At 35.6% G+C, this 24407-nt stretch overlaps 2 protein-coding genes across 5 annotated transcripts in view; both read right to left on the bottom strand.

Annotated features, from left to right (window-relative positions):
* The window catches only part of LOC107044805, a 76071-nt gene that overhangs the window by 15182 nt on the left and 36482 nt on the right, over positions 1-24407 (bottom strand). The window lies entirely within an intron of this gene.
* LOC107044808 lies at positions 11123-12224 on the bottom strand. Its single transcript, XM_015266846.1, has 2 exons — positions 12171-12224; positions 11123-12055 (listed from the first exon to the last, which is right to left on the bottom strand). The coding sequence occupies exons 1-2, from the start codon at positions 12207-12209 to the stop codon at positions 11168-11170; spliced, it is 927 nt and encodes a 308-aa protein (XP_015122332.1). The 5' UTR covers positions 12210-12224; the 3' UTR covers positions 11123-11167.

The raw sequence follows: 24407 nt of genomic DNA, 5'->3' as shown, positions 1-24407 counted from the left end.
GAGAGAGAGAGAGAGAGAGAGAGATACGTTTATTTTGCTATTTATCTACATTGTTTCACATTATTTTTGCCTTTCGTTGTTCTAGGCTTTACAGTTCGCTTCACCCACGGCGCATCCTTAAATATTCGATCGTTTCTCGCTTGAATGCTGTATCACTCTTCTCTTTCACGCCTTCTGGAAGCTCATTATACAGTTTTACTCCTTCGTACATAATATCGTTTTGCCCAAATGTAGTTTTTCGGAGTGGCAACCGCAGTTTTGTTGTGGCCCGCGTTTCTCTCCCCCCGAGCTTTATTTCGGTTTTTGGTATCTCTTGCTTTTGAACCAATTCATGTACAGTGGACTCTGGTTAGAGTCAACTGTTTTGCGGGATAGGGGAAGCGAATTCGGAGAATTCGACTCTATTTCCCTGCCCCCACTACGCGCTCTCGCCGAGCCCGACTTCCGAGAACTGGGAACGATAAAATGAAAAATACTATTTCTTTTTTCTCTCAATTCAACACTCTATTTTAATGATAAACTTTAGTTCACAGCTTCAACTATAATAGCAATATTCATATCGATTCAGACGATTTTTTTATTATCAATATTTTTAATTTCATTGACTATATTTGATCACAGAAGCTTTGTACCTAACATTCCATAGAACAGATATTTCTTCTGGAGTTAACGAACCATGTGAATTAAAAATGTTACAGTCGTTTTCTTTACATCGCTTCATTATTATTTTATTTAATCCAATTTCGAATTAATTTTATGCCAACAAAACGAGATCCTCCCCCCATGACAGCCAGAAGTGGACTAAATTTTTTGATCGACAATTCAAATGCAGAATATTTTATTTTTCGTCTTTACTCGAATCGGAAGACAATAGCAATTTGAAGAAAATATTGGAGTGTTTACTCTCCGGCTTGCGTGGGGACAGAGTGGGGGAAGCGCTCGAGCAGCGAGACAAAAAAATTGAGGGGAAGTTCGACACTAACCAATATGCCTCTAATCAGAGTCCACTGTACATACTTCATCACATTATATTTTATTCTAAGGTCTACTGGCATGAACCCCAGGACATCTAACATTTCTGACACCTTCGTTCTCCTATTCCAGTGGAGGATTCCTCGCATCGCCCTGTTCTGCATTTTTTGTAAACTTTTCATGCTTGTTTCATTTATTGTGAATATTATCGAACAGCAGTATTCAAAATGGGGTGAAATTATACTTTTATATATATTTCTGGCCATAATACTGACATATCTCCCTATTCGGTTCAATACTCCTACTTTTTTGCCGATTTTCTTCACCAAAAATTCTTGGTACGCTTTAAAAGTCAAATTTGAGTCTATTATTACACCTCAATACTTGATTTCACACACTTTTTCAACTTCGGTGCCATCTCTACTTTTTAATATCACATTTTTTCCAAGGTTCTGTCTTTGCTGCTTTACAACCATAAACTTTATTTTATTTACATTGATTTTCAATTTATTCTTCTCGAGGTAATCTTCTACTACGTGAAGCTGCTTGTTCAATTCATTTTCGATTTTCTTAGAGCTATTTCCAACAACAAATAGAACCATGTCGCCCGCAAACAACCTAATTTCAATTTTGTTTCTTGTATATTCTAATATGTCATTAATATACATCAAAAATAATAACGGTCCCAATACCGAACCCTGTGGAACTCCTGCTGTCACTTCAATTTTTTCGGATATTCCCGAACGATAAATCACATTTTGAGTACGTTCATGTAAGTAAGAATTAAACCAATCCCACACTTTACCATCGATACCATATTTTTTCAACTTCATTAACAATATATTACGATCTACAGTCTCAAATGCTCTCTTTAAGTCTATAAATATTACACCGATAATATTCCCTTGATCAATATTATTTCTCCATGTAGAGATAACATCTTGGACAGCTTTTTCACACGATCTATCTTTCCTAAAACCGAATTGTTCCTTACTCAAAATTTTATTTTTCTCGAGGTAATCAATTAGTTGAATGGAAAATATTTTTTCAAGGACTTTCTCATACTGAGGTAATATATTAATAGGTCTGAATTCTGCAGCTTTTTTCGTGTTATTGACTTTCTGAATTGGAATAATCTCAGAATGTTTCCAATTATTTGGAACATACCCTTGCTCCAATGACTTATTAAAAATTTCACTTAATCGANTCTTTCGACTTCCCCGTTCGAGCGTCCGCGTTCGACTAACTCAGAATCTTACTAGGGCCTTCTCCCCCTAGTCTGGATATCTCAGCGANTTAGTTGAATGGAAAATATTTTTTCAAGGACTTTCTCATACTGAGGTAATATATTAATAGGTCTGAATTCTGCAGCTTTTTTCGTGTTATTGACTTTCTGAATTGGAATAATCTCAGAATGTTTCCAATTATTTGGAACATACCCTTGCTCCAATGACTTATTAAAAATTTCACTTAATCGATTTCCCGGGACATCGAGTACTATTTGCAATATATCACTCGATATCCCCTCACTGGTTCCCTTCTTCTTTGGCATCTGCTTAATCAATTTACAAATTTCTTCATTATTTACAAATTTAAACTTTTCGAATCTTTCAAACTTGGGATCTAAGCTCGACACTGCATCGAAATTCCATTCTACATTATTTATACTATTAATAATGTCATTGACAGTGTTTACAAAATAATTTTTCAATTTATTTGCAATTTCTTTGTCATTAATACTGAGATCACCATCAAAGTCAATTTCATCCGGTAAATTACTATTTGGTTTTTTATGCAATACCTCCTTCAGAGTTTTCTACATTTTTTTACTGTCATTTTTATTATTGTCAATTTCGCCCTCATATTATTTCTTTTTGGCTTTACGTACTTCTGCTACCGTAATATTTCTTTTATGTGTATAGTTAAGCCAGTTAACCTCAGTTTTATTAGTCATAGCAATTTTATAAAGTTGATCTCGTTCATTTATGTGTCGCTTCACATTGTCATCGAACCAATTTTTATCTTTAATTCTGTCTCTCTTAACAATCGTCTTTATTGGAGCTTCTGCATTCAAAGTTTCAATTAATGAATCAATTGACATATTTGCTTCGTCTTCTAGAGTCATAATATTATTTGCATTTACATTCGAAGTCACGCAGCCAGTTGTAAGGATATTTCCCCGGGTTGTTCACCCAGGAAAAATCCAAACTGCTTTTTATGCCGTCTCTATTACACAATAGTCAGACGCCAGCTGAACCTTCACGGGAGGTTCGACGAAAACCGGCCTCTGAGGCAAACTCGTCCACTCAGAGGACTTCTGTGGCCGGGCAAAGGGTTGCCCAGCTAGCATCAGCGTGACACGGTAGGGTGGGCGAGGTCCACCAGGAGTATCTTATGCCAAACGTCACCAGCCACTATTTCAGGCTGGAAATTAAGCCTCACGGCCTAATCATCCATGCAAAGTGAATTTACTCTCGTCCTGGAGGGTTTTTCACTCTCTCAGTAGGCTTTCGCCTTCCGAGTATTTCGACTCGGGAGTGTTTTCAGAATTAAATGCGAATCAGCCGGGACTCCTCAGAGCCTGGGACGCCGAGAGGCTGATCCGACCAAAGTGGAACAGTGTTACCCACTTCACGACCACCCACACTCTCGGCCACCAGTTACCGCTTCGGTCATCGCGCGTCACCGTCTCCGGGTACTCGAATGTCGGCACATGGTCGGGTCGACAGGAGGACGATCTCTACTCCAAACCCACGGGTCCATGCGCTCGCCATTTGTTTCGCCGAGCCGGATAACGCCGGAAACAACAAAGTCGTCACTAAGAGTTCCGAAATAACTCTTTTCCCGTTTGTGGGGGATGCAGGAGCATCCCCCTACGCTCGCTACCATCAGTTATGCACCTGGCTGCGCTGAGCTATTCGCCCACCATTCCCGTGGCCATCTTTCAAGCCAACACCACAGTATATCTCGGAGAAATCCTTTCGACTTCCCCGCTCGAGCGTCCGCGTTCGACTAACTCAGAATCTTACTAGGGCCTTCTCCCCCTAGTCTGGATATCTCAGCGACGATAGGTCATTCCGTTACCCTATCCCCACCAATCAACCCGACGGGATACCGGGGGCACCAGTCTTCTCACCTGGCCATTGGTCCCTAGTCTACTCTGACATAGCCTATGGAATCACCCAGTTGGACAGCCTGTACGTCGGCCCCTTTTCCCCTAGCACATGCTGGGCGAATTCCAAAATAGCGATAGTCTAGTAACGTCCTCCAGACCTCCAGGGGTCGCGGTTTCACCCATAACCGCTATGCCTTAGGTCTTTCATCGGTTTGTCGCTCAGTTCATCTAGTCGCGGCTTTCTTCAGCCGCCTCTAGATGTCGCCTCATGTCTCAATTTGAGAGTTCACGTATCTTTTTAAGGGGATTTCAACCCGTAACGAGAAAATCTCGTTACACAGTATTATTCTTGAAATTTTCTTTAAAACTATTGGTACTAAATTTCTTAAAGTCTCTTATTTTCATTGTTTGTATGTGCACTTTGGGCGCCTACATTTTTGTTTTGATTGACTTTAAGATTGGCAAATCCCCATACTGTCACAGATGATTGAATTATCAATCGCAAGTAATTCGAGACATGCAATAGCGTACTGTCATTTAATTCAAATCTACTGCGCATGGCGCTTTTTCCATTAGGCTGAGCGCGTAAAAAGGGGTTCGGCCTCAAGAATCCCGCTAGGAAAATTCCATAATTGAGGTTAAAAAACGTCTGCATTCTTCTACAGGACAACTATTCGTCCTAGCATATCATTTCCTATATCGAATTTGTGTGGAATTTTCTCCTCTGCATTGTCGTATGTATTTTATTTCAATCGATTGAGTTCAGTCGAAACTACGAATGTTTATAGTGTTGACCCCAATGAACACAGGTTGTTTTTAATCATTTTCAAATTCTCTACATTAAAGAACGTAAAAAGGTTGGTGAACATTTTTTCAGGACATTTTTATATATCTATTGGTATATTGCTCATGCTGTATGAGTTAATTGGGGTATTGGAAATTTTTGAGTCTACTTTGGCTACACTACCAAGCCAACCAAGTGCAAAGATTATGGAGAGCACTAGCCGTGCCGCTTGCGTTGATGCCCTTTTATTATGCCTTTTATTATGCCTTTTCTTATTTTTTTCCTCATGTTTCTTTCTCAAAATTAATTATTTACCATTGTCTTATTAAACTGAATGTTAAAATTAATGGACACAATGCTTATCGGTTCATCACCTGTTCAATTTGAATATTTCAATGAGTGATTCACTAATTCTGAATTTCAGTGCGCATTGAATGATGTGCTAACTATAATTCTCATCAAAATTCTATTCAGAATGCAAAACAATAATTATTAAGGATGTACTACACCTTTTCGGCCAAAATTCTCGTTTTTTCCATTTTCCTGGCAAATTATACGGTACTACAGAATTTGGGTCAGTTTGACTGAATTATGAAACCTACATGGTTTTGAAGATTTTTTCACGCTGATTACGAATCTGCTTGGAAAAATCCTCTAAGAGGTCTAGTTATAGAGTAATAAAATATTAAAAACCGGAAAACTAGCTAAAATGCTCAGTTCGAATAATTAATTAAAAAATGAATTTGGTTGTTCTGAGTTCGGTTTAAAAAAACGCTAGATTGGTGGAATCCTCATCTTTCTAGTGATTGCTCTCTCCCTTAGATTCAAAGTGACATCTCTTCTCTCTTTGTTTTGTTCATAAACAAATCAAACTGTTCGAATTTCATAGTATATAACTGTAATGAAGCAGTGAAGTAGTTAAAAAGGAAGCTATAAAAGAGGAAAGTCAATTTTATTATTTAAAATTTGCAATCAGAGTTTGACGACTATCGCAAAATAGAGAAGAGATCATTACATTTCTCAGAAGGATTTTTTTCATGAACAAGAACGACAGCTGCGAGAAAACTTTTACAAAAATTTTGCTATTTCTATCAGATTCAAACATTTATCAAAAATTTAACTTCAAATTAACCATCCATCTCGTTTTTCTTCATTATTTGCTACACAATTTTAGATTGGGCTAGTTTAGCGATAATTTTTGCTGTAATTTAGTTGTTTACCGTAATCAATGGAATATATTACTGAAATTTTCTCAATTGAATCATTTTATTAAGGATAATAAACCGGAATTCACGTGTTTAAGGATACAAAGTTAAAATGGGAAGTAATTTTCAGGTTTTCATAATTATTCCTCATTTCATTTCGGGGGAAATTCAGAATCATCTGGAAACGTCGACGTCTGGGATAGGGTTTCGGCATCAGACTCAATCTTCTCAATCTCAAAAACTTCTTGGAAAAATAATAAATCCCGGTACAGCTTCTAAAAGGGTTCACAAACATGTCCCTTTCGCTCAGCCTTCAATTGCAGGCCATGGAGGATGACAAAATGATATACCTAGGCTTGAAGTTTCGAGCAGACTTGGTGGCCTGATTGTGGCAAAAATTCGTAGTGAATATCAAAATTGAATATTTCCTTTCCATTCAAAAGTGAATACCTGAAATATGAGGATTAAAAAAATTTCTAATCTCCTCCCAGACGGCTGAGTTCTCTGCATCGAAATCAGGTGCGATATCTTTCCACAATTGAGGATGATTTTTCACCAGGTTGATCAGGAGTTTTCCTTAAAGGAAGGGCATCTTTTAATCCTGATTACAATCCACTGGAGGTTACAACACGGTATCGATTTGAACTTGGCGCTTCTTCGAAAGTTCATAACTAACTTCCGGCCATTCCTTCCAACCATAACCATTCTTTTTCTCAAAAAATGCTAATTTTTCTTGTTTTTTTAAGGATTTTCCGTGTAACGAATCGAAGGGAGGGAGCAATCACTAGAAAGATAAGAATTCCACCAATCTAGCGTTTTTTCAATCGAACTCAGAACGACCAAATTCATTTTTTAATTAATTATTCGAACTGAGCATTTTAGCTAGTTTTCTGGTTTTCAATAGCTTATAACTCTATAACTAAACCTCTTAGAGAATTTTTTTCAAGCAGATTCGTAATCAGCGTGAAAAAATCTTCAAAAACATGTAGGTTTCATAATTGTGGCCAAACTAACCCAAATTCTGTAGTAACGTGTTATTGATCGGATTGACGCGAAATAATATACCGTTTTTGTGTTTTATCATTATTGACTGACTCATGAAGTTTCATGATAGTGCCATCATTTTCCTGCATTTTTTTCAAAAACGTAGGAAAATGATTACACGATCATGAAATTTCATAAGTTATTAAGTAATGATAAGACGCAAAAACGGTATTTTTTCACCTCAATCCGATCAACAATTTGCCGGAAAAATTCAAAAAACGTGAATTTTGGCGAAAAGGGTGTAATACATCCTTAAAGTTCTCACAATCAAGAATTTTATAGTGCTTGCGTCACCTTTTATTCTGCTTCACACCTTTACAGAAGCATTTAATTATTACTGCTGGGAAAATTATGACGGATTCTGATGCTCCTTCGCCAATTCGGAGCATTTTCTCCCCTTTCATCGTCTTTTTCACAATTTTATTCGACGATGCCATGAATTAGAAACTTTGATGAATCATCCCAATTTTTTTCAAATTCCGAAATTCCGAAATTTTTGTGAATGTTACTTGGAAAGCTTGGAAATTTTTGTGAAATTATGTTGTCAGATTTTTCAAATCATATTCTTCTTTCCCATTTGAATCAGAGCGTAGTAGTTGGGGTGACGTGACTCCTGCACATCAGTTTTATTTGGAAGATTCCTTTTCCTATCGATTGTTCACCCCTGGTTTATTGAAAAATTTTCTAATATTTGAGAAATGCCGAAAATTTCCTCTAATTTTTGCAGAAACTCGTGCTTCTATTCGTTTTTTTTCTGAAAGCCTCATAGTTGTTTTAAATTCTCTGGAAAACTTACGGATCATCTTACATGCAGAAAACAACCGACAATTTCCCTGATTTTTGAGGGAACGTGTGAAGTTCCTTAAAGTTCCGATAATTCATATTTATGCTATTGGAGACGAATTTTGTGAAAAAGTTGAAACACATCATCATTAATTTCCAAAAATCTTCTGTTAATGAACATTCCTTAGGAATTGGATCTCCTCTAAAATTTTCATATTTGTATTGGTCTCAACAGTTTCAGCTTTGTATTATTATCTCAGTCAAGCTGAACAGCTCATTTTTCACATTCGTTAGCGCCACCGCGGCTGCGACATTGATGCCCTTTCATTGTCTTTTTTTTAAATTTTTTCCTTGTGTTTCTTTCAAAAAATAATGATTCATCATCGTCTTATTGTACTGAGTGTTAAGATTAATGAAAATAATGCTTATCGGTTGATCGGCTATTCAATGTTTTCAATAAGAGATTCACTAATTCTGAATTTCCGTGCACTTTGAATGAGGTTCTAATGATAATTATAATCAAAATTCGAATCAGAGTACAAATCAATAATTATTAAATTTCCCACAACCCAGAATCTTTTAGTCTGTGCCACCCCCTTTACATCTTTACAACAGCATCCAATCATTTTCCTGGAAAAATTATAAGACCGATTCTGATGCTCTTTGGCTAATTTGGAGTATCTTCTCATTCATGATTTTTCTCACAATTTTCTTAGATATTAGAGAACTTGAAATTCGGAAATTCTTATGAATTTTTTGTTGAAAAAAGTTTGTGAAATTGTTGAGAAAATCCAAGGAATTTTTCGAATTTTTCAAATTATGTTGGAGCTCGTGACTCCTTCACATTAGTTTGATTTGAAAAATTTCACCTTTTCCTGTCAATTGTTCTCCCATTGTCTATTCAAAAATTCTCTAATATTTGAGAGATACCCAAAATTTCTTCTAGTTTTCAAAGAACTCAGTTTTCTCGAATTTTCGATTTTCTCGATTTTTTCAGAAAACCTCATAACTGTTTTGAATTCTTCGGAAAACTGCCGTATCATCTTACATCCGGAAAAAAAACTGGCTAACCTCTGAATATCGTCATATCATGTTTCCAGCACAAAATTGAAAATAAAAACTTGAAATGACAGTGTGACTTCTGCTCTACCCTTTTTCGTGAATCTGAAATTCATGTTAATGATTCACAGAATATGACACAAATATCGTCATTCTTATTTTCTACAATTTTTAAATTTGGATATTATTATTATTTTTTCAATGTGAAAAAATTGATCATGGTTTCCATTGTGTTGCATTTAAATTCTATAATCTCATAATTCTGGCTATTGATTATAATCAACTTTGGAGAAAACCTTACTAAACGCAACATTAAGAAAAATAAATCATTCTATTTTCGATTTGAACAATTATAATTGCTTCAGCATTCGGAACTATCGAGTAATTAGAAACAGAATGTTCATACGTTGAATGAGAATTCAAATAACTTGAGTTTTCATCTTCATGCTGTTAAGAAATGTTGAATTGCCGAGAATTTTCAGTGAAATTTAACATTTCATGACTTTTCTCTCTCAAACTCCTAAAATTTGCTATTAAACTGTCGTTAAAATTTCAATTTTTTTTTCAACAGTATAGCTACTATGTACTCATAATTATGAGGGAATATTTGAAAAATATGGAAAACAATAGAAAGTCGATTTTTCGAAGTAGACTAATGATTGAAAAATTGCTATTCCGAAGACTTTTCTACAAATGATTCAATCATAATCAATTTTTTACACAAAGAATAATTTTTCCAGAATTGTACTGTAACTGAATTGAAAAAATTATATTTTTCGGAAATTTGAACCATTCTATTATTTATTCCTATAAAGAGAATAGTGAAAAAAGCAAGTATTTATGGAATTTTGTTCCGAACCCGCTAATTATCCATTCTTTACTTTCGAGCTTTTCCTAGCCAATTCAATTGATAAATTAGATGATTGAAAATCTTTGAATGAAAAGTGTTCCGACTTTCTTATTCCACTGAGAAAATTCAATATTCTTTGATTTTGTGGTATAAGTATTTATTTGAATTCACAAAGCCTCTAAAAACAAAAATCGGATAAAAAAATTGAAATCGAATTACTTATGGAAGTGGATTTATTTTTGGCCTGAATCGTTCATAAAAACATGAGATTCATTTTACTTCCGAATGAAAGCAATAAAATCGTTCCATTTTTACATTTGATTATTTTTGCTTCCGAATGGAAGCATTGTATTATATTTGTCGGATCCGAAAATGCCAACTTTTGTATCAGAATAACTACTTTTGGGCTCAGGAGTTTGCATATGCAATTTTTAGACCATGTCCGGATGTATGTATGTATGTGTATGTGTGTATATCTCAACGTTGTATATCACGTGTTTTGGAGGGAAAAGACAGTTATTGCCAGAGTGTTTCATCACCGCCGAGTGCACATTAGGGTGGCCCATTTAAAATCCATTTTCGAATTTCGCTTTTGCTAAACCCGCATATGATAACTCATACAAAAAAATGGCCATAATTTTTTTTCTGACTTCTTGCAACCTTCCTGGAGCCAGCAATATTAATTCAAAGTTTTGTCAGAAATTCTGACCTACTGATAGTTTCTTGGTACAAACATTGGTGAAAAGGCAATGAGTTTATGGCAGTAATTTTCCAGGTTAAGTTACTGAGCCGTTCATGCAAGGTACATCAGCCATTTTTCAGACATCCGGCCAGACTTTTCCCAAGTGAGACTAAGCCGTTTATTGTCCCCCAGAAATGACCGTAGTTTTTTTATTCACTTTCGGTGAGATCTTTTCAGTTTTTCATAACTTGAATGAGAATAATATATTTATAAATGTGAATTTATCATATCTGAATTCTTCATTTCATATTAATTTCAATAAAATTTGAATGCTCAAAGTACCATAATTTGGAGAGAAGTTAGTCAAATAAGGTTTTTATTTAGCTTCATTTTCTAAAGCACAAACACAATAATAAGATGTTAAATTTTATTTCTGTCAAGTTTACAAATTTTTACCTATCCTGTCATAGTTCCATATGTAATAAATGAAAGGAAGTAATGTAAACATTCATTTATTAAATAACTTTATGTCCGGATTATGGAAAAATTCAAGGTTTTACAGTATTTTCAATTCTTATTATTATTATTATTTTTATTATCGTGATTATTAACTATATATTTGCTACTAAATGGTATATTCAAATATTCAAGAACTAAATCCTAACGAATGATATTACGGTTTCAGTTCTATATTATTTAAATAAGTCTGTAATGAAAATTTAAGTGCATCTTTGGTATAATTTGGAGACATTTCTCGAAATTTCTGAACAATTAACAGTGCTCGCTGTTTGCTGTCTTCATCTTTCGTCAGCAAATTATTATATTCACTCACGAGTGCCACACTTCTCTCAGCAATATCATTTGTGACATGGAGAGATTTGACGATTTCAAAAGCTTTAATAAAATCCTCTCTTGTCTCCCATGTCGTTGGATCACTATCCAGAAAACTACTATCTATTGTGAGAATTTTAAAAAAGTTGATCGTTTTTTCATTGACAAATGAATCTAAATCTAGCTCTTGTACCGCCCTTTGATCTTTAATTTCAATTGCTCGTGGATTTCTTTCACTATTGAAAGCAGAATGGGTTTTAAGAGCCTGGCACATTTTTCTTTTAATTTCAATGGATACGTTTTTATCGAAAAAAGCAAACGCAATTAATTCTTCCGAAAGATACCAAAGATGTTTTTCGAATTTATGGAATACCGCTTTGCAAATTTTTGAAGAAACGGAACCAACAGTATCAATATTTTGAGCTATTTTTTTGAGCAATTGCCAGTCATTGTTTGGTGCTGTAATGGGATTGGACGCGGTAAACCAAGCCTTTTGATACAGCACCACAATAAAAATGCATAATTCTCTGAGCCCTGATTCTTCGGAAGATGTCAAATGAAATTGGTCTCTAAACAAAAACATTTTCAGCGAATAAATCGCTTTAGCCATCCATCTTGCGTGATGAATGGGACCCAAAGCTCGGAATCGATTCCCTTTCTTTAGATTTCCACCGAGGAACAGGATTATCAATTCCAAAAACTCTTTGTAATCGTCGCGAACGATTTCTTTCTGTAAAAGATAACAATCATAATGAATATTATACTTCGTAATATATGTTAAAAAATTCTCGAAAAAAGGAAGCATGAGTAAATTAAATCAATGTAAACAGTTTATGAGCACTAACCTTCAATTGATCTTCAGCGAAAGCAAGACTATCGGCCATATTGTATTGCAGGGCTTTTCGCACTCCAATATCATCCACTCCAGGGGAAAATTTGTCTTCTTCCATATTTTTCCAATGCCCTTGGAACCTTTTGAAGATGAGAACTTCCGGTCCAGATGTGCCTCTCATTGTACATTGAAATGCCGTTTTCAGAAGGAGCTCAAAGATATGATGACGGCAAGCCAAGTATAGCAAATCCCTGCCAATTAATTTTTCAAGCAGGGTACAGGCACCAGACACGTTGCCTGTATTACTTGCAGTTGTATCAAATACCATGGCTGATACATCGTCTACGACGTTCCACTCTTTTAGGCAATTGTAGACCGCTGCTGCCTGCAATTCACCTCTTCCATTTTCCAGCCCAGGAACACCAAGCAATTGATACCAGTCATTGCCTGATATAAGGACTGGAAGTCTTTCAATTTTTTGGTATTTGTTATCTGCCCGTGGTAATTGCTTGCCGTCCCAGTGAACAGTGAGCCTGTGAAATGTCCGACTTTTCAGTGCATCCTTTATTTTCTCACTTAGCGACTCGCGTTCTATTTGTCGATTTCGGCGGACAGTTTCGCGACTCAGACTCACTTCGTCCAAAGTGAGGCCAGCATTCATAATGGCTGCTGCTAATATACGGGCAGCCATGCGGTCACTAACTTTGGCTCTATCCAAAATGGCAGCAATGTCTGGACTCATTATCTTACGTCTTTTAGGATTCACGGATGGTAATGGGACTTTATAATCTTCATCTTCTTCATCTTCAATGATTCTCAACAACTCCTCGATGTCCTCCTCGTTGTCCAAAAGGTAGTTGCCGAAATTGGTCATGATTTTGTTTGGTTGGGCTGGAAAATTGAATTAATGAACAAACAAGCAGGGCATTTGCTACTTATATATTGAAAAAATTTGTTTAAATCGATTCAAAAATTATAACTAGAGATAAACTGACTAGAACTTGATAAAAAAATTATTAAAAAATGCATCACATCGAGTTCTGTGGACCCCGAAAAAAACAAGCTGATCGGCTATGAAGTTTTTGAGACATTTATAACAACGACTCTCCCAGAAGTTTTGGCAAATAATTTGAATATTGAAGGACACAAATTTTCCTAACGATTATTCTTGTAGCTACCTTGAAACGGTGAAATTTAATGAAAGTCACTTTTTACGAGTGATTCCAGTAATAAATATTGATTGTCTTATCTTACCTTCTGTAGGTTTTTTAGTAGTTTCTTTTTCTTCTGTATCACTAGCACTCAAATCTCCTGTGTCAATGATTGTGTTCAAAATACCGTTGCGTCCTTTTTCCCTATGCAAATTCAATAAAGTTACTGCTACGTCGTTCTTCATTGTATCTACTTTCGATTGAAGAGCAATATCAAATAAGTCATCCAGTTGAGATGTGAATTTCCATAACTTCACTTTCAAAATATCCGATGGGTTCTTTAAGGCTGCACCGTGCTTGCGGATAGTTTGGTATTCTTTCACTAGTTTGTGTAATTTATCTATCGCATTACACTCTTTCACGGTGGGGATCCCTGCATAATCCCAGAATATAACACATTTTCGCACAACACACATTTCAGCGCGGCGACAAGGGAGTATTGGTGTAGCATGTCTATTATAATAATAAAAACACTGCAAAACTTCCCGGTTAGACGGCAATTTGTTTCGACGAATTTCCGGCACTGTGTTCCTCACTAATTCAATTTCGGTGGCTTGACGTGTTGTCGGCATATTGATGATCAACAAAGTTGAAAGTTTTCCGGAAAGATGTTGAAATCGTAATCACTTGGATGTTTACTGTTTGGAAGTCTTCTCTCGACTGAATTGCAAAGAAAGAAATGGTCGAAGAAATATTTTGTTATATGAACTAATGACTACCTAGAGGCCCTAAAAATAAGGCAAAGTTTTATTTCTTCGTTGGGTCACTCAGATGAGTCAGGTAGATCCGTATTCCTCACGACTAAATAATCTTGTTTACACAAGTGCATACATTTTTTATCCCGTGAAAATGTTTCAGAAGTTATGGATAGGGTATGTTGCAAAACAGGCATCATAAATTAAACTTTGTAAAAAGACTTAATAAAAATAAAACAAAATTGGTCTCGAAAATTTTCCAACTTGCTTTGAACTAATCATATCATATAAAAATATATGAATAGCTGCAGATAAGGCCAAGCAATCAGAGAAATTGCCGATCATTTCATAGAAATAAAATTTGAAAGATTAAGTTCCTATTCGTACCCTAGCATGGAATGAATCTAAAGAAAAATCTGATTTCACTAACTCCGCTTCAGATTGAGATATTTCGATCGTTCAAGTTTTTTTTTAATCGTTAAGAAACGAAGAGTTTATAAACATATACTTGGCATTGAAATTATGAAAAAACTAGAAAATTTTCACTGAAAGTTAAAAAAAAACGGCCATTTGTTGAGGGCAATAAACGGCTTTGACTCACTTAGGAAAAGGTCTGCCCAGATGTCTGACCTTCTCCATTTCAGTTTACGGTCCGGTATTCCCTCATAATCGTACTAAATAACCTGAGCACCTGACCTTGTTCCAAAAATTTCAGCTTTTTCATTTACATTTTTCTGCGATTTAAAATGAAAAACTAGGGATGTTCTTTCCTGAAAATTGTGACACGATAGTTAAGCTATTGCATGACAGAATTTGTAGGAAATCGTTAAATTCTATACTGCCCTAGGACGTGATTGAAAACCGGCATTTTCAGTAGAAATCGGACTTCCTAATTAAAAGACGAATGAATTAAAAAATGCGAAAAAATATAATTTCCATAATTTAGACATTTATCAACAATTTTACGAAAAATAACGACAATTAGACATTAAATACTTAATTTTATTGAGGATTTCGATTTTATCACTTTTTCTACGTGTTTACTGCCATAACAAACTAAAACGAGTTTTACGCGGTCAAAATTGATCCAAAAAATCTGAAATAAATCATACTGCCCTTTTATTTGATGATCTACCCGATTCCACCCCAGCAAGAACGAAATTCGAAAATAATTATTGAATGCGCCACCCTAGTGCACATGCGCATTGACTGAATATTCACCCAAACATGTTGGCCAACTATTCCATGAACATGAGATGACACGCAACTTCATACCACTACCAACGCTGAAGAGTGATTCTCTCACGACATAATCCCATTCATGAATAAAAATAATGGGATTCACGTAACTCTATAAATATTGATCAGAAAAATAAAATGGTGACATCCACGTAAAGACCATAAATGATTTTTATTATGAAAGTAACATTACTTTTCCCATAATTAGTGACGTTGCCCTTTTATTGATGAATGTTCATAGGGTGGTAGTGGAGGGGGTAGTATTGTCGTGTATAGATACGCAGTAGCTCTCGGCCTGTTTTGATTAAGTGGGAAATTCGAAATGGTTACTTGGCCGATACGCTACCGCGTATCTCGATGTGACCGATCGTTTTTCGAGGATAACTGAAAAAATAATTGTTTAAGTGGATTGAATAATAATTTACAATATTCTTCTCAATGCCACCCTGACCAAGTTCGATCGTGGAATTAATGGCATCATTTGTTGTTGAAAAAAATTATTTTGAAACCAATATGTTTGGTGCAATGTTGGCTGCCAACATCGAGGCAATGTCAATAAATTAAATACAGTAAATCATTGAATTTAATTAAAATTCCATCCTTATAGAAATTCCATGCGGAAGCCAATGGCTAATTCATGAGCCAAAATATATTGACTATGTTGTGATGAAAGTAATGAACCACTTCTATTTTATTCCACTCTTAACATTCAAGTTCATCTAATTATCAATCATTCCAACCATCTTTCAATTTTTAACATTCATCATCAAAAAATAATTTTCGTGTCACGAGACCTGGAAAACCCCATTTTCAGGTCCCCAAATTAAATGGGAAACCATCTGCTCAGGGAGGTCCAGAGGATATTCGTGAGTAATTCTCAATGATTGACGGGAAAAAATCGGATATAACGTCCCTTCTGACGAGAAGGAGCTCCTAAGCCCGAGAAGCACAACATTAACTTCCAAAAAATTCATGATACTTCTAAGGTGAGCCAGCTTCAGAGCTCGGCACGCCCAGAAGAAACTTTGTAACATATTTGAGAGCTATGAATTTAGGCTCCAAGAAATCAAAAATATGGAAGTCAGGATATCGAAGGTTGCCAAGTCCAAGACTCCTGTTAACAGGTGGGAGAAATGTGAGGAGAGGCTGAAAAATCTTCAAAGGAAGAGAGTGGAGATCAGGAAAATGAGTGGAATTCCTACAAGAATGCGAAAAGATCCAGCTGCAGGTGCCGGTAAGTTTTCACGAAAACTTCCGATCTTCATTAAAAACGTGTCCACGAAGCTGATGAGGTTCTGCCTGTGGATCAGTCTCCCTAAAAAGGTATTAAAGGGTAAGGGACACTATCGATTTTATCATGAATTGAATGGTTCGTTTGAACGGCGAACAGAATTCATCCACCCAAGTTTTTTCTGCTCAAAACCTAGATATTTGCTGAAGTTGACATGACTCGTGTCGATTATTAATTTTTTATCAATCTTCAATATGAGAAGTTTTAGGACAACATCTCAAGAAAATCTGTTAGTTATAACTGCAAATTTTCGATGAAAATGCTTCCTTAGATTTTTTACTTGAAACCATGAATTTCTACGATATTCCACATAAAAAGTGATTTTCACAATAGAATCAATTCGTGTTTCTATGGAAATTTTATCTCCAATTGTTTAAGACTGGAAAAATCAACGAATAGTGGTTACGAATACTGGCTGCTCTATGACAGTCAGTCAGACCCAAAAACCTCTTGGAAGGAAGTGGGACATGTCTTCGCTGTCACTGATCTTATCCTCCCTAGACTTGGATCTAGCTGATACGGGATTGACAGAGTAACATAACAAGGAGAATGATCTGTATCTGAGAAATGAGACTATCCTTAGGGTTCTCATTACCGTGTCTGCAAAAATTGCACACAGCATGATCTAAGAACTCGTAAAATTTGCCTGTTGATCGACTGAGTTCGTCGTTATTATTATTATTAATGAGACTTCATTCTCATTTGATATAGGGGAGGGTGGGGCAATATGGACACCATATTTAAATAATGAGTTGAATTGGATCAAATGTACTGTGCCTACGTCATTTGAAGGTCATAAAAACCAACACATTGTCATAAGACTACATCATAGGAGTTGTAAGATGAAGCAAAAACGGGGTAAAATGGACACTTCGATTTCTTCCTCAATTTTTTATGCTTTAACATTATTATTCAATTCCCGAAACACTAGTCATAACTACAATTTTCAAGTTGAAATAAAAACTCGTTTTTTACTTTTGTCGTGGGAAGTAGTAAATCAAACTTTTCTTTGCTCATTTATTCTTCCCTTCCCCCATTGTTTTATGGTGATTTCCTTGTGTGTAGAAAAGTAGCCATTTTACAAATTTTGCAAATGGACAGAAGTTCAGTTGTGTAGGGCATGCAAATGTTCATTGAAAAAAACATAATTTCAAAGATATTTCAATGGCAAAGCAGGAAATCCAAAGCTGCTCTATATTTCAAACTTCAATGTAAAATTTAATAGAGTTGAAGTTTATTTGTTAATATCTCTTCCAAGTATAATTTCTATCTATAAAAAGATTCCGACACGATTCTGTTAGAAAATGTCTGTTGAAAATTTCCTTGATTAAAAGTTGAATAGAATCAACTTTTTCGGGTGTTCATTTTACCTCACTCTTAAATAATTTTTCGGTTATGGACTGTGTCAAGAAGCAATTTTCAAAAATTCGATTATTGAAAATTTTTTGAGCGTCCATTTTAATCCATCTTATACGAATTTATCATGTCCAATTTATTGCCCAGTGAAACAATTACAAAAAAATTAATTTTTGAAAAATTAATTTTTTTTGTAATTTTTTGAGCGTCTATTTTACCCCAGATGTCCATATTGCCCCACCTTCCCGTAGTACTATTTCAGAAATCATACAGGCAGAAATTGTGAGCATAATTGTATCCAGTACTTCTGGTTTATTTTTTGTAAGAACAATAAACATGTAAAATAAAAATTCTTTACCTACTAATTATTTGTACACAACATCCAACATTTTTATATCCTATATGATACTATTATTATAATAATCACAAAAAGATATATAACAAGACAATAGCTTTCATCTTTCAAGGGTCGTCTCAGTAAACACAGGAATACACAAGTGGCAAAACACTCGCGAGATCATTTTTCTTCTTTTTTAAACGTCGATTTATTGCATTAATTGGCAATAATAACGTAGGAGTCAATCATATTAATCTTGAATAAAACGAATGATAAAGCATCCAGTCTCTCTGATTCGAAAAAACTAAACGTAAGAACGAAAATGATAATTCTGCACGTATGAAAAAATCGTATAGAAATTTTCTATACGGATTACGTATTGAAATTCTATAGGATTTCCGTATATGATATTCGGATATTTCTATACGAATATTTTCTATACGAATTATTTCTACACATAAATTTTTACATAAATATTTGTTTTCATACGAAAGATGTCTAAACGCTTCAGAGAAAAACGTAAAAAAATGTCGCAACTCCATACGAAATGTTTCTATACATGTGGCAGTGGGTCGTATAGGATCAAACCTATAGAAATCGTATAGAAATAATTTGTATAAAAAATATCCGTATAGAAATATCCGAATATCATATACGAAAATCCTATAGAAATTCTATACGCAATCCGTATAGAAAATTTCTATACGATTTTTTCATACGTGTGTATATCACCCAAAATAAAAGATTAAACGACCTCATTCACAGGTTTCATTTTCAACACTGAAAATCTTGACTTTTCACTAGTTCAAAATTTGAATCACTTTTTGATGGAGGTGATGGAGGATTATGATTAATACTTTTGGTTGACAGCACGTCACATCGTAATTAAAAGAGACTTAATTTCTTACTCGGAGTCTCGGAATGGAGTTTGGCATGCGGTTGACTCCAAAATGAATTTAGAACGGGAAGGGGATTGTCAGATACCGTCACGTGACCCTTATGTACGTACACTGAGAGAAAAAATTATTCCTGCCAAGGATTGATATTCTCGTCAGAAGATAATATTTTTTCAGAACGAATTTTTCCAGGACAGTCATTTTCAGAGTCCAAGTCTATCCTCAAAAATTACAGTGATATTGAACAATCTGATTATTATGCTACATATGACCTTGACAAAATGTTCTCTGATATCTTCCTTATTTTACAAATTGGCGATTTTCTCAGGTAAAGAAAATTGGAATAATTCCAAATGTTAATAATTATTATTGGAGTTTCTTCGAGGTCATATGCAGAAGAATATTCTTATAGATCACCATAATTCTCACGCTTGGAACTGATTTCGGAGCACCTGGAAATGACTGGCCTGGAGAAATACGTTCCAAAAGAGATATTTTCTTCTACTAAGANCATTTTCAGAGTCCAAGTCTATCCTCAAAAATTACAGTGATATTGAACAATCTGATTATTATGCTACATATGACCTTGACAAAATGTTCTCTGATATCTTCCGGATTTTACAAATTGGCGATTTTCTCAGGTAAAGAAAATTGGAATAATTCCAAATGTTAATAATTATTATTGGAGTTTCTTCGAGGTCATATGCAGAAGAATATTCTTATAAATCACCATAATTCTCACGCTTGGAACTGATTTCGAAGCACCTGAAAATGACTGGCCTAGAGAAATACGTTCCAAAAGAGATATTTTCTTCTACTAAGAGTATGAAAAAGATATTACCAATAACATTTTCTTGGAAGGAATAAATTTTTTTCTCAGTGTACTCCTTAATTTTTATCCAACAATTATTGACCTTATAATAGTTTTTTAAATAAGAGAAACTATTTGCCTATCATTTCTAAATCATTTTATATAAATTAAAGTAAAAATTTACTATGTCTAACCGTATAATTGTTTGCTCTGGTATCCATTGTTATTCAATGCTTTATCCAGGTGTTGAACTCCGGATTCCAGGTATTCAGGCTGGGAAATAGTGAGAGCTCGGTACATAAGAGAGCTTATCACCGAGTTCTTTTGAGAAGGGTGATGGTGTGAGAAGGCATGGAGGTATCTGTCTGTATGTGTAGGTTTTCGGTAAACTCGGTGACCAAGACTTCCGTCCTCATTACGATGCACTAGGACATCTAGGAAGGGGAGAGACTTCTGTTCCTCAATCTCCATAATGAATTTTATGCTCGGATGTTGTGAGTTGATAAAATTCAGGAACTGAGGCAACGTGTCTGCTCCATGTTTCCAGAGGACGAAAGTGTCGTCGACATAGCTGAACCAAACAGAGGGTTTAAGAGGAGCTGATTTAAGAACTTTGTTTTCGAAATCTTCCATAAAAATGTTTGCTATGATGGGAGAAATGGGTGAACCCATTGCTGCTCCGAATTTTTGCTCATAGAATTCCCCTTGAAATTGGAAATAAGTGGAAGTCAGGCAGTGTTCAACCAGAGGGAGGAGTTTGGGTGGGATTTTTTGATAATGTTAAGAGTGTCGGGAATGGGTACATTCGTGAACAGGGACTCCACATCAAAGCTAACCAAAAGATCTCCTGGACTAATTTGAATGTGAGACAGTTTGTTCACGAAGTCTTGGGAGTTTTTGATGTGGGAACTATTCTGACCCACGAGTGCTTGGAGTGGTTTGGTCAGATAGCGAGCTAATTGGTACGTGGGGGCACCAATGTTGCTCACTATTGGACGAAGGGGGGTACTCTCTTTGTGAATTTTTGGGAGACCATAAAGTCTGGGAGAGAAGGATTCTCGGGGACTAAGGATTTTTTGGGTTTCGGGAGAGAGATCAGCTTCCTTCAGAAGTTTGACCGTCTTCCTCTCCATACCTGAGGTTGGATCCTTGTTGAGGTTTTTATATATATTCGAATTGCTGAACATGGCTTTGATTTTATCAGAATAAGGTTCCTTGTCCATGATCACAGTCGCATTACCTTTGTCTGCTGGAAGAATGACAATATTGTCATTCTTCTTAAGACTGAGTAAAGCTAAGCATTCTTCCCTAGTAATATTTTGTTTGGGAGATTTTGCTTTGTGGAGAATGTTGGACAGCTTTCTTCTGATCTCATTGCCAGTCTCCGAAGGCAGGTGGAAGATGGCCGTTTTCATCTGGCGGATGATCTCTTCGGTGGGAATTTTGGTTGGGGCAACAGCGAAATTATGTCCTTTCGCCAAAATGGACTCTACTCTATTTCTGTTTCACACGTTTATGGCCGAACTGCACGTTCGAGTTCGACTTTCTTCAATTCGAGATCTCATTCGAGATTCTGTGATGCTCTCCTTTATTATAAGGACACTCTATTTCTGTCTCATACGTTCATGGCCAAACCGTCCGTTCGACTTCGACCCTCAGAGAATCGATTCGCCGCTCAATTCAAGTTCTCATTCGAGATCTATGCTTTCCTTTATATTATAGGATTGCCAGACACCAGATATGGGCGAAACTGGATTTCAAAAATAGGAAGAAGACCTGTTACAACAATTATCATCGTTTCAAAACAATCAATCAGTAAATGAATCCAAGACTCGAAAGAAAGACAGTGAGTGATCAATCGATATTCTAGGTAAAACACTCCCTATAGTACACTTTGGACCAATTTGCCGAACGAAACCTTCGACCTCCTGCGGGCAAAACTTGAAGGATATTTTGTATCCTTTAGCCAAAAATAGTGCAATGAAAAGCTACACTTAAAAAAGTATTCCGAAAGCAATTAAAACTCTAGAAGTACCTTTGTTTTATGGACAGAATTGGGGTAAACTGGGTGAAATTTAAAAGAAAGGCCGATATCAAAGACAAGAATGTGCAGTATCTCAAACATTTCTACTTTGATTGTCGACTCCCCGAGATAATTGACAGTCGCTTCACGGGAAACATGAAGATTCGGAATCTACAGTGAATTTTGTCGAAGATGATTCCCAAACAGCGAAAAACTTGTCGGACATTTGCGAATAGGCTATTTGCGAAATTAAATTATTACAAAAGGAACAGTTTAACGCACTTCATCGTGATAAAATACGTTTGTGAACAAGTCCAAAATTTTGGGGGGCGTAACCTCTTATATTTGGCATCTACCAAGTCCGTCACTTTATGTGACACGAAATGGATCGATGGTGACATCATTGACGGTTGCATGCTTGTCAAATGTCAAGAGTGAAAAATTGACAATGTCTCACAACAAATCACATATTATTTACTGGGCCAAGGGGCCGATAACGACAGTGGATGCTCCTGGAGGAATTATGAAATTGACTGGAATGACAATGGTAGATTATTGTTGTCGTATTGTTATCAGATTCATTGGTGTCTGGTAATTATAGATACTATTTTTCTACAGATGATGATGCTGTATTGAAGGATCTCTAATTTCATTACATGGTGTTTGCTTTGAAACAAGGAACTCAGTAAGAAGCCTGAGTGCTATACAATAATATTGAACGAGAAATGCAGGTGTTTAAAAGCTAGGCCAGGTCCCCCGTGGAATAATGCATGATGACATCGACCCCGTGATGGGACTGCAAATTTTATTTTCAATTATGTAAAATCTAGGAGCGGAGCAATGGAGAACAATTAATTGAAGAGAAATCCGATCACACAGTCATCATTCTCATTGTTTTCTTCATCGTTTACCTACGAAACAAACTATCAGAGACTATTGGTCGCATAAATCTGTGAACTGAGCTCGACTATTATTAAATTTATTGAGAAATTTTAGAGAAAATTTTCAACTTATAAAATTATTGGTGTACTTTGCCATGGTATTTTGCAATGCACTTTTTGAATGAATGTCACAGCAGTCCATAAAATCAATGAAAATAGAGGTATCGACTGCCGTGATTCCGAAGCTTGTCTGCATGGCACACAACATGGCTGTCGAGAACTGTCAAATCACCTCAAAATTATTGTGAAAAAAGCTCTACGAAAAAGTTTTGTTTGATTGTTAGGGGGAAGTATAATTTTTTTTTTCAAATACAAAAAAATGAAAAAGAAAGCCAAATCAGGAATGTCAAATGAATGATTATAGTGTACAATCAGATTTCTATGAGAAAAATAGTTTGGAATTGAATAAGGATTTTTTTAAAATTCTCTATAAAATGAAAAATTAGTAGAGGGAGGATTAACCTCTTTGGCGCGGATGAGAAGATGGAGAGGTAGATTTATATTAGACTCCTATTATCAACTTCCCGATCTAGGGAAGGTATAGTAATTACCCAGAAAATCAATAATCGATTTTTTATCAAATGTTGACATTTCAAAATATCCACATTCATTTTCACCCATTTTTAACACGATGTCTGTATGGGTGTGTGTATGTGCGTCGACGCGTGTGTCCTCAGAATTTTGGTTCACGATTTCTCACGAAGGAATGATGCGATTGTGGTAAAAATTGATGGAATCGAAGCATTTTTATGTAACTTAGTGCTGATTAGATTTTGGATGAAATTGGTGAAGTGGTTTTTGAGTTTTTTAGGAAAAACCATTTTAAAAAATTTTATTTGAAAATTTCAATAGATGATTTCTTACGAACAAATGATGCGATCAAGGTCAGTGACGTCGCAATCACATTAATAACAAAACGGTCACCATAAAACAGGATTTCAATTCGTCTCACCCTGAATTACTCAATACACCCCCACTAACCAGCCGATAATCCCCTCATCACTCAAACTTTCACAACAAAATAATAACCCCCAATTCCCCAAATTTTCACGTTTTACACAAAAAAAATAATGCTCAAAAAATTTTAAGAATAACTTTTCTTTGAAGAGAGTGCAAACACAAGGACATTTTAGCTAAAGTAGAAAAAAGCGATCCATTTTGCCCTAGTAGTGATTTTTTTGTTTTACCACCCTGGCGATCCAGCAGCGACGGTGTAGCGTCGTTGCTGCGTTGTTGATTTTTATTGTCAATTTTGGGGCTAGACGAAGGGGAATGACCCCTAAAAACATTATAAAAGTTGATATATGAGGTATTTATTCATATTGGTCCCGTTAATTGCATTGTTATTTATCAATTGGATGAAATTATTTCTAGGGTTAAGAATGATGATAGAAGCTTGTAGGGGGAATACCGCGAGATGGCGGTAGCGTCAATTTCCCGCTCGGATCGG

The sequence above is a fragment of the Diachasma alloeum genome, unplaced genomic scaffold (genome assembly GCF_001412515.2).
Source record: "Diachasma alloeum isolate Michigan unplaced genomic scaffold, Dall2.0 Dall_scaffold_00810, whole genome shotgun sequence".
NCBI classification, from domain to species: domain Eukaryota; kingdom Metazoa; phylum Arthropoda; class Insecta; order Hymenoptera; family Braconidae; genus Diachasma; species Diachasma alloeum.
Note: the sequence above shows the minus strand (reverse complement) of the source record. Positions and strands in the feature narration are given on the sequence as shown.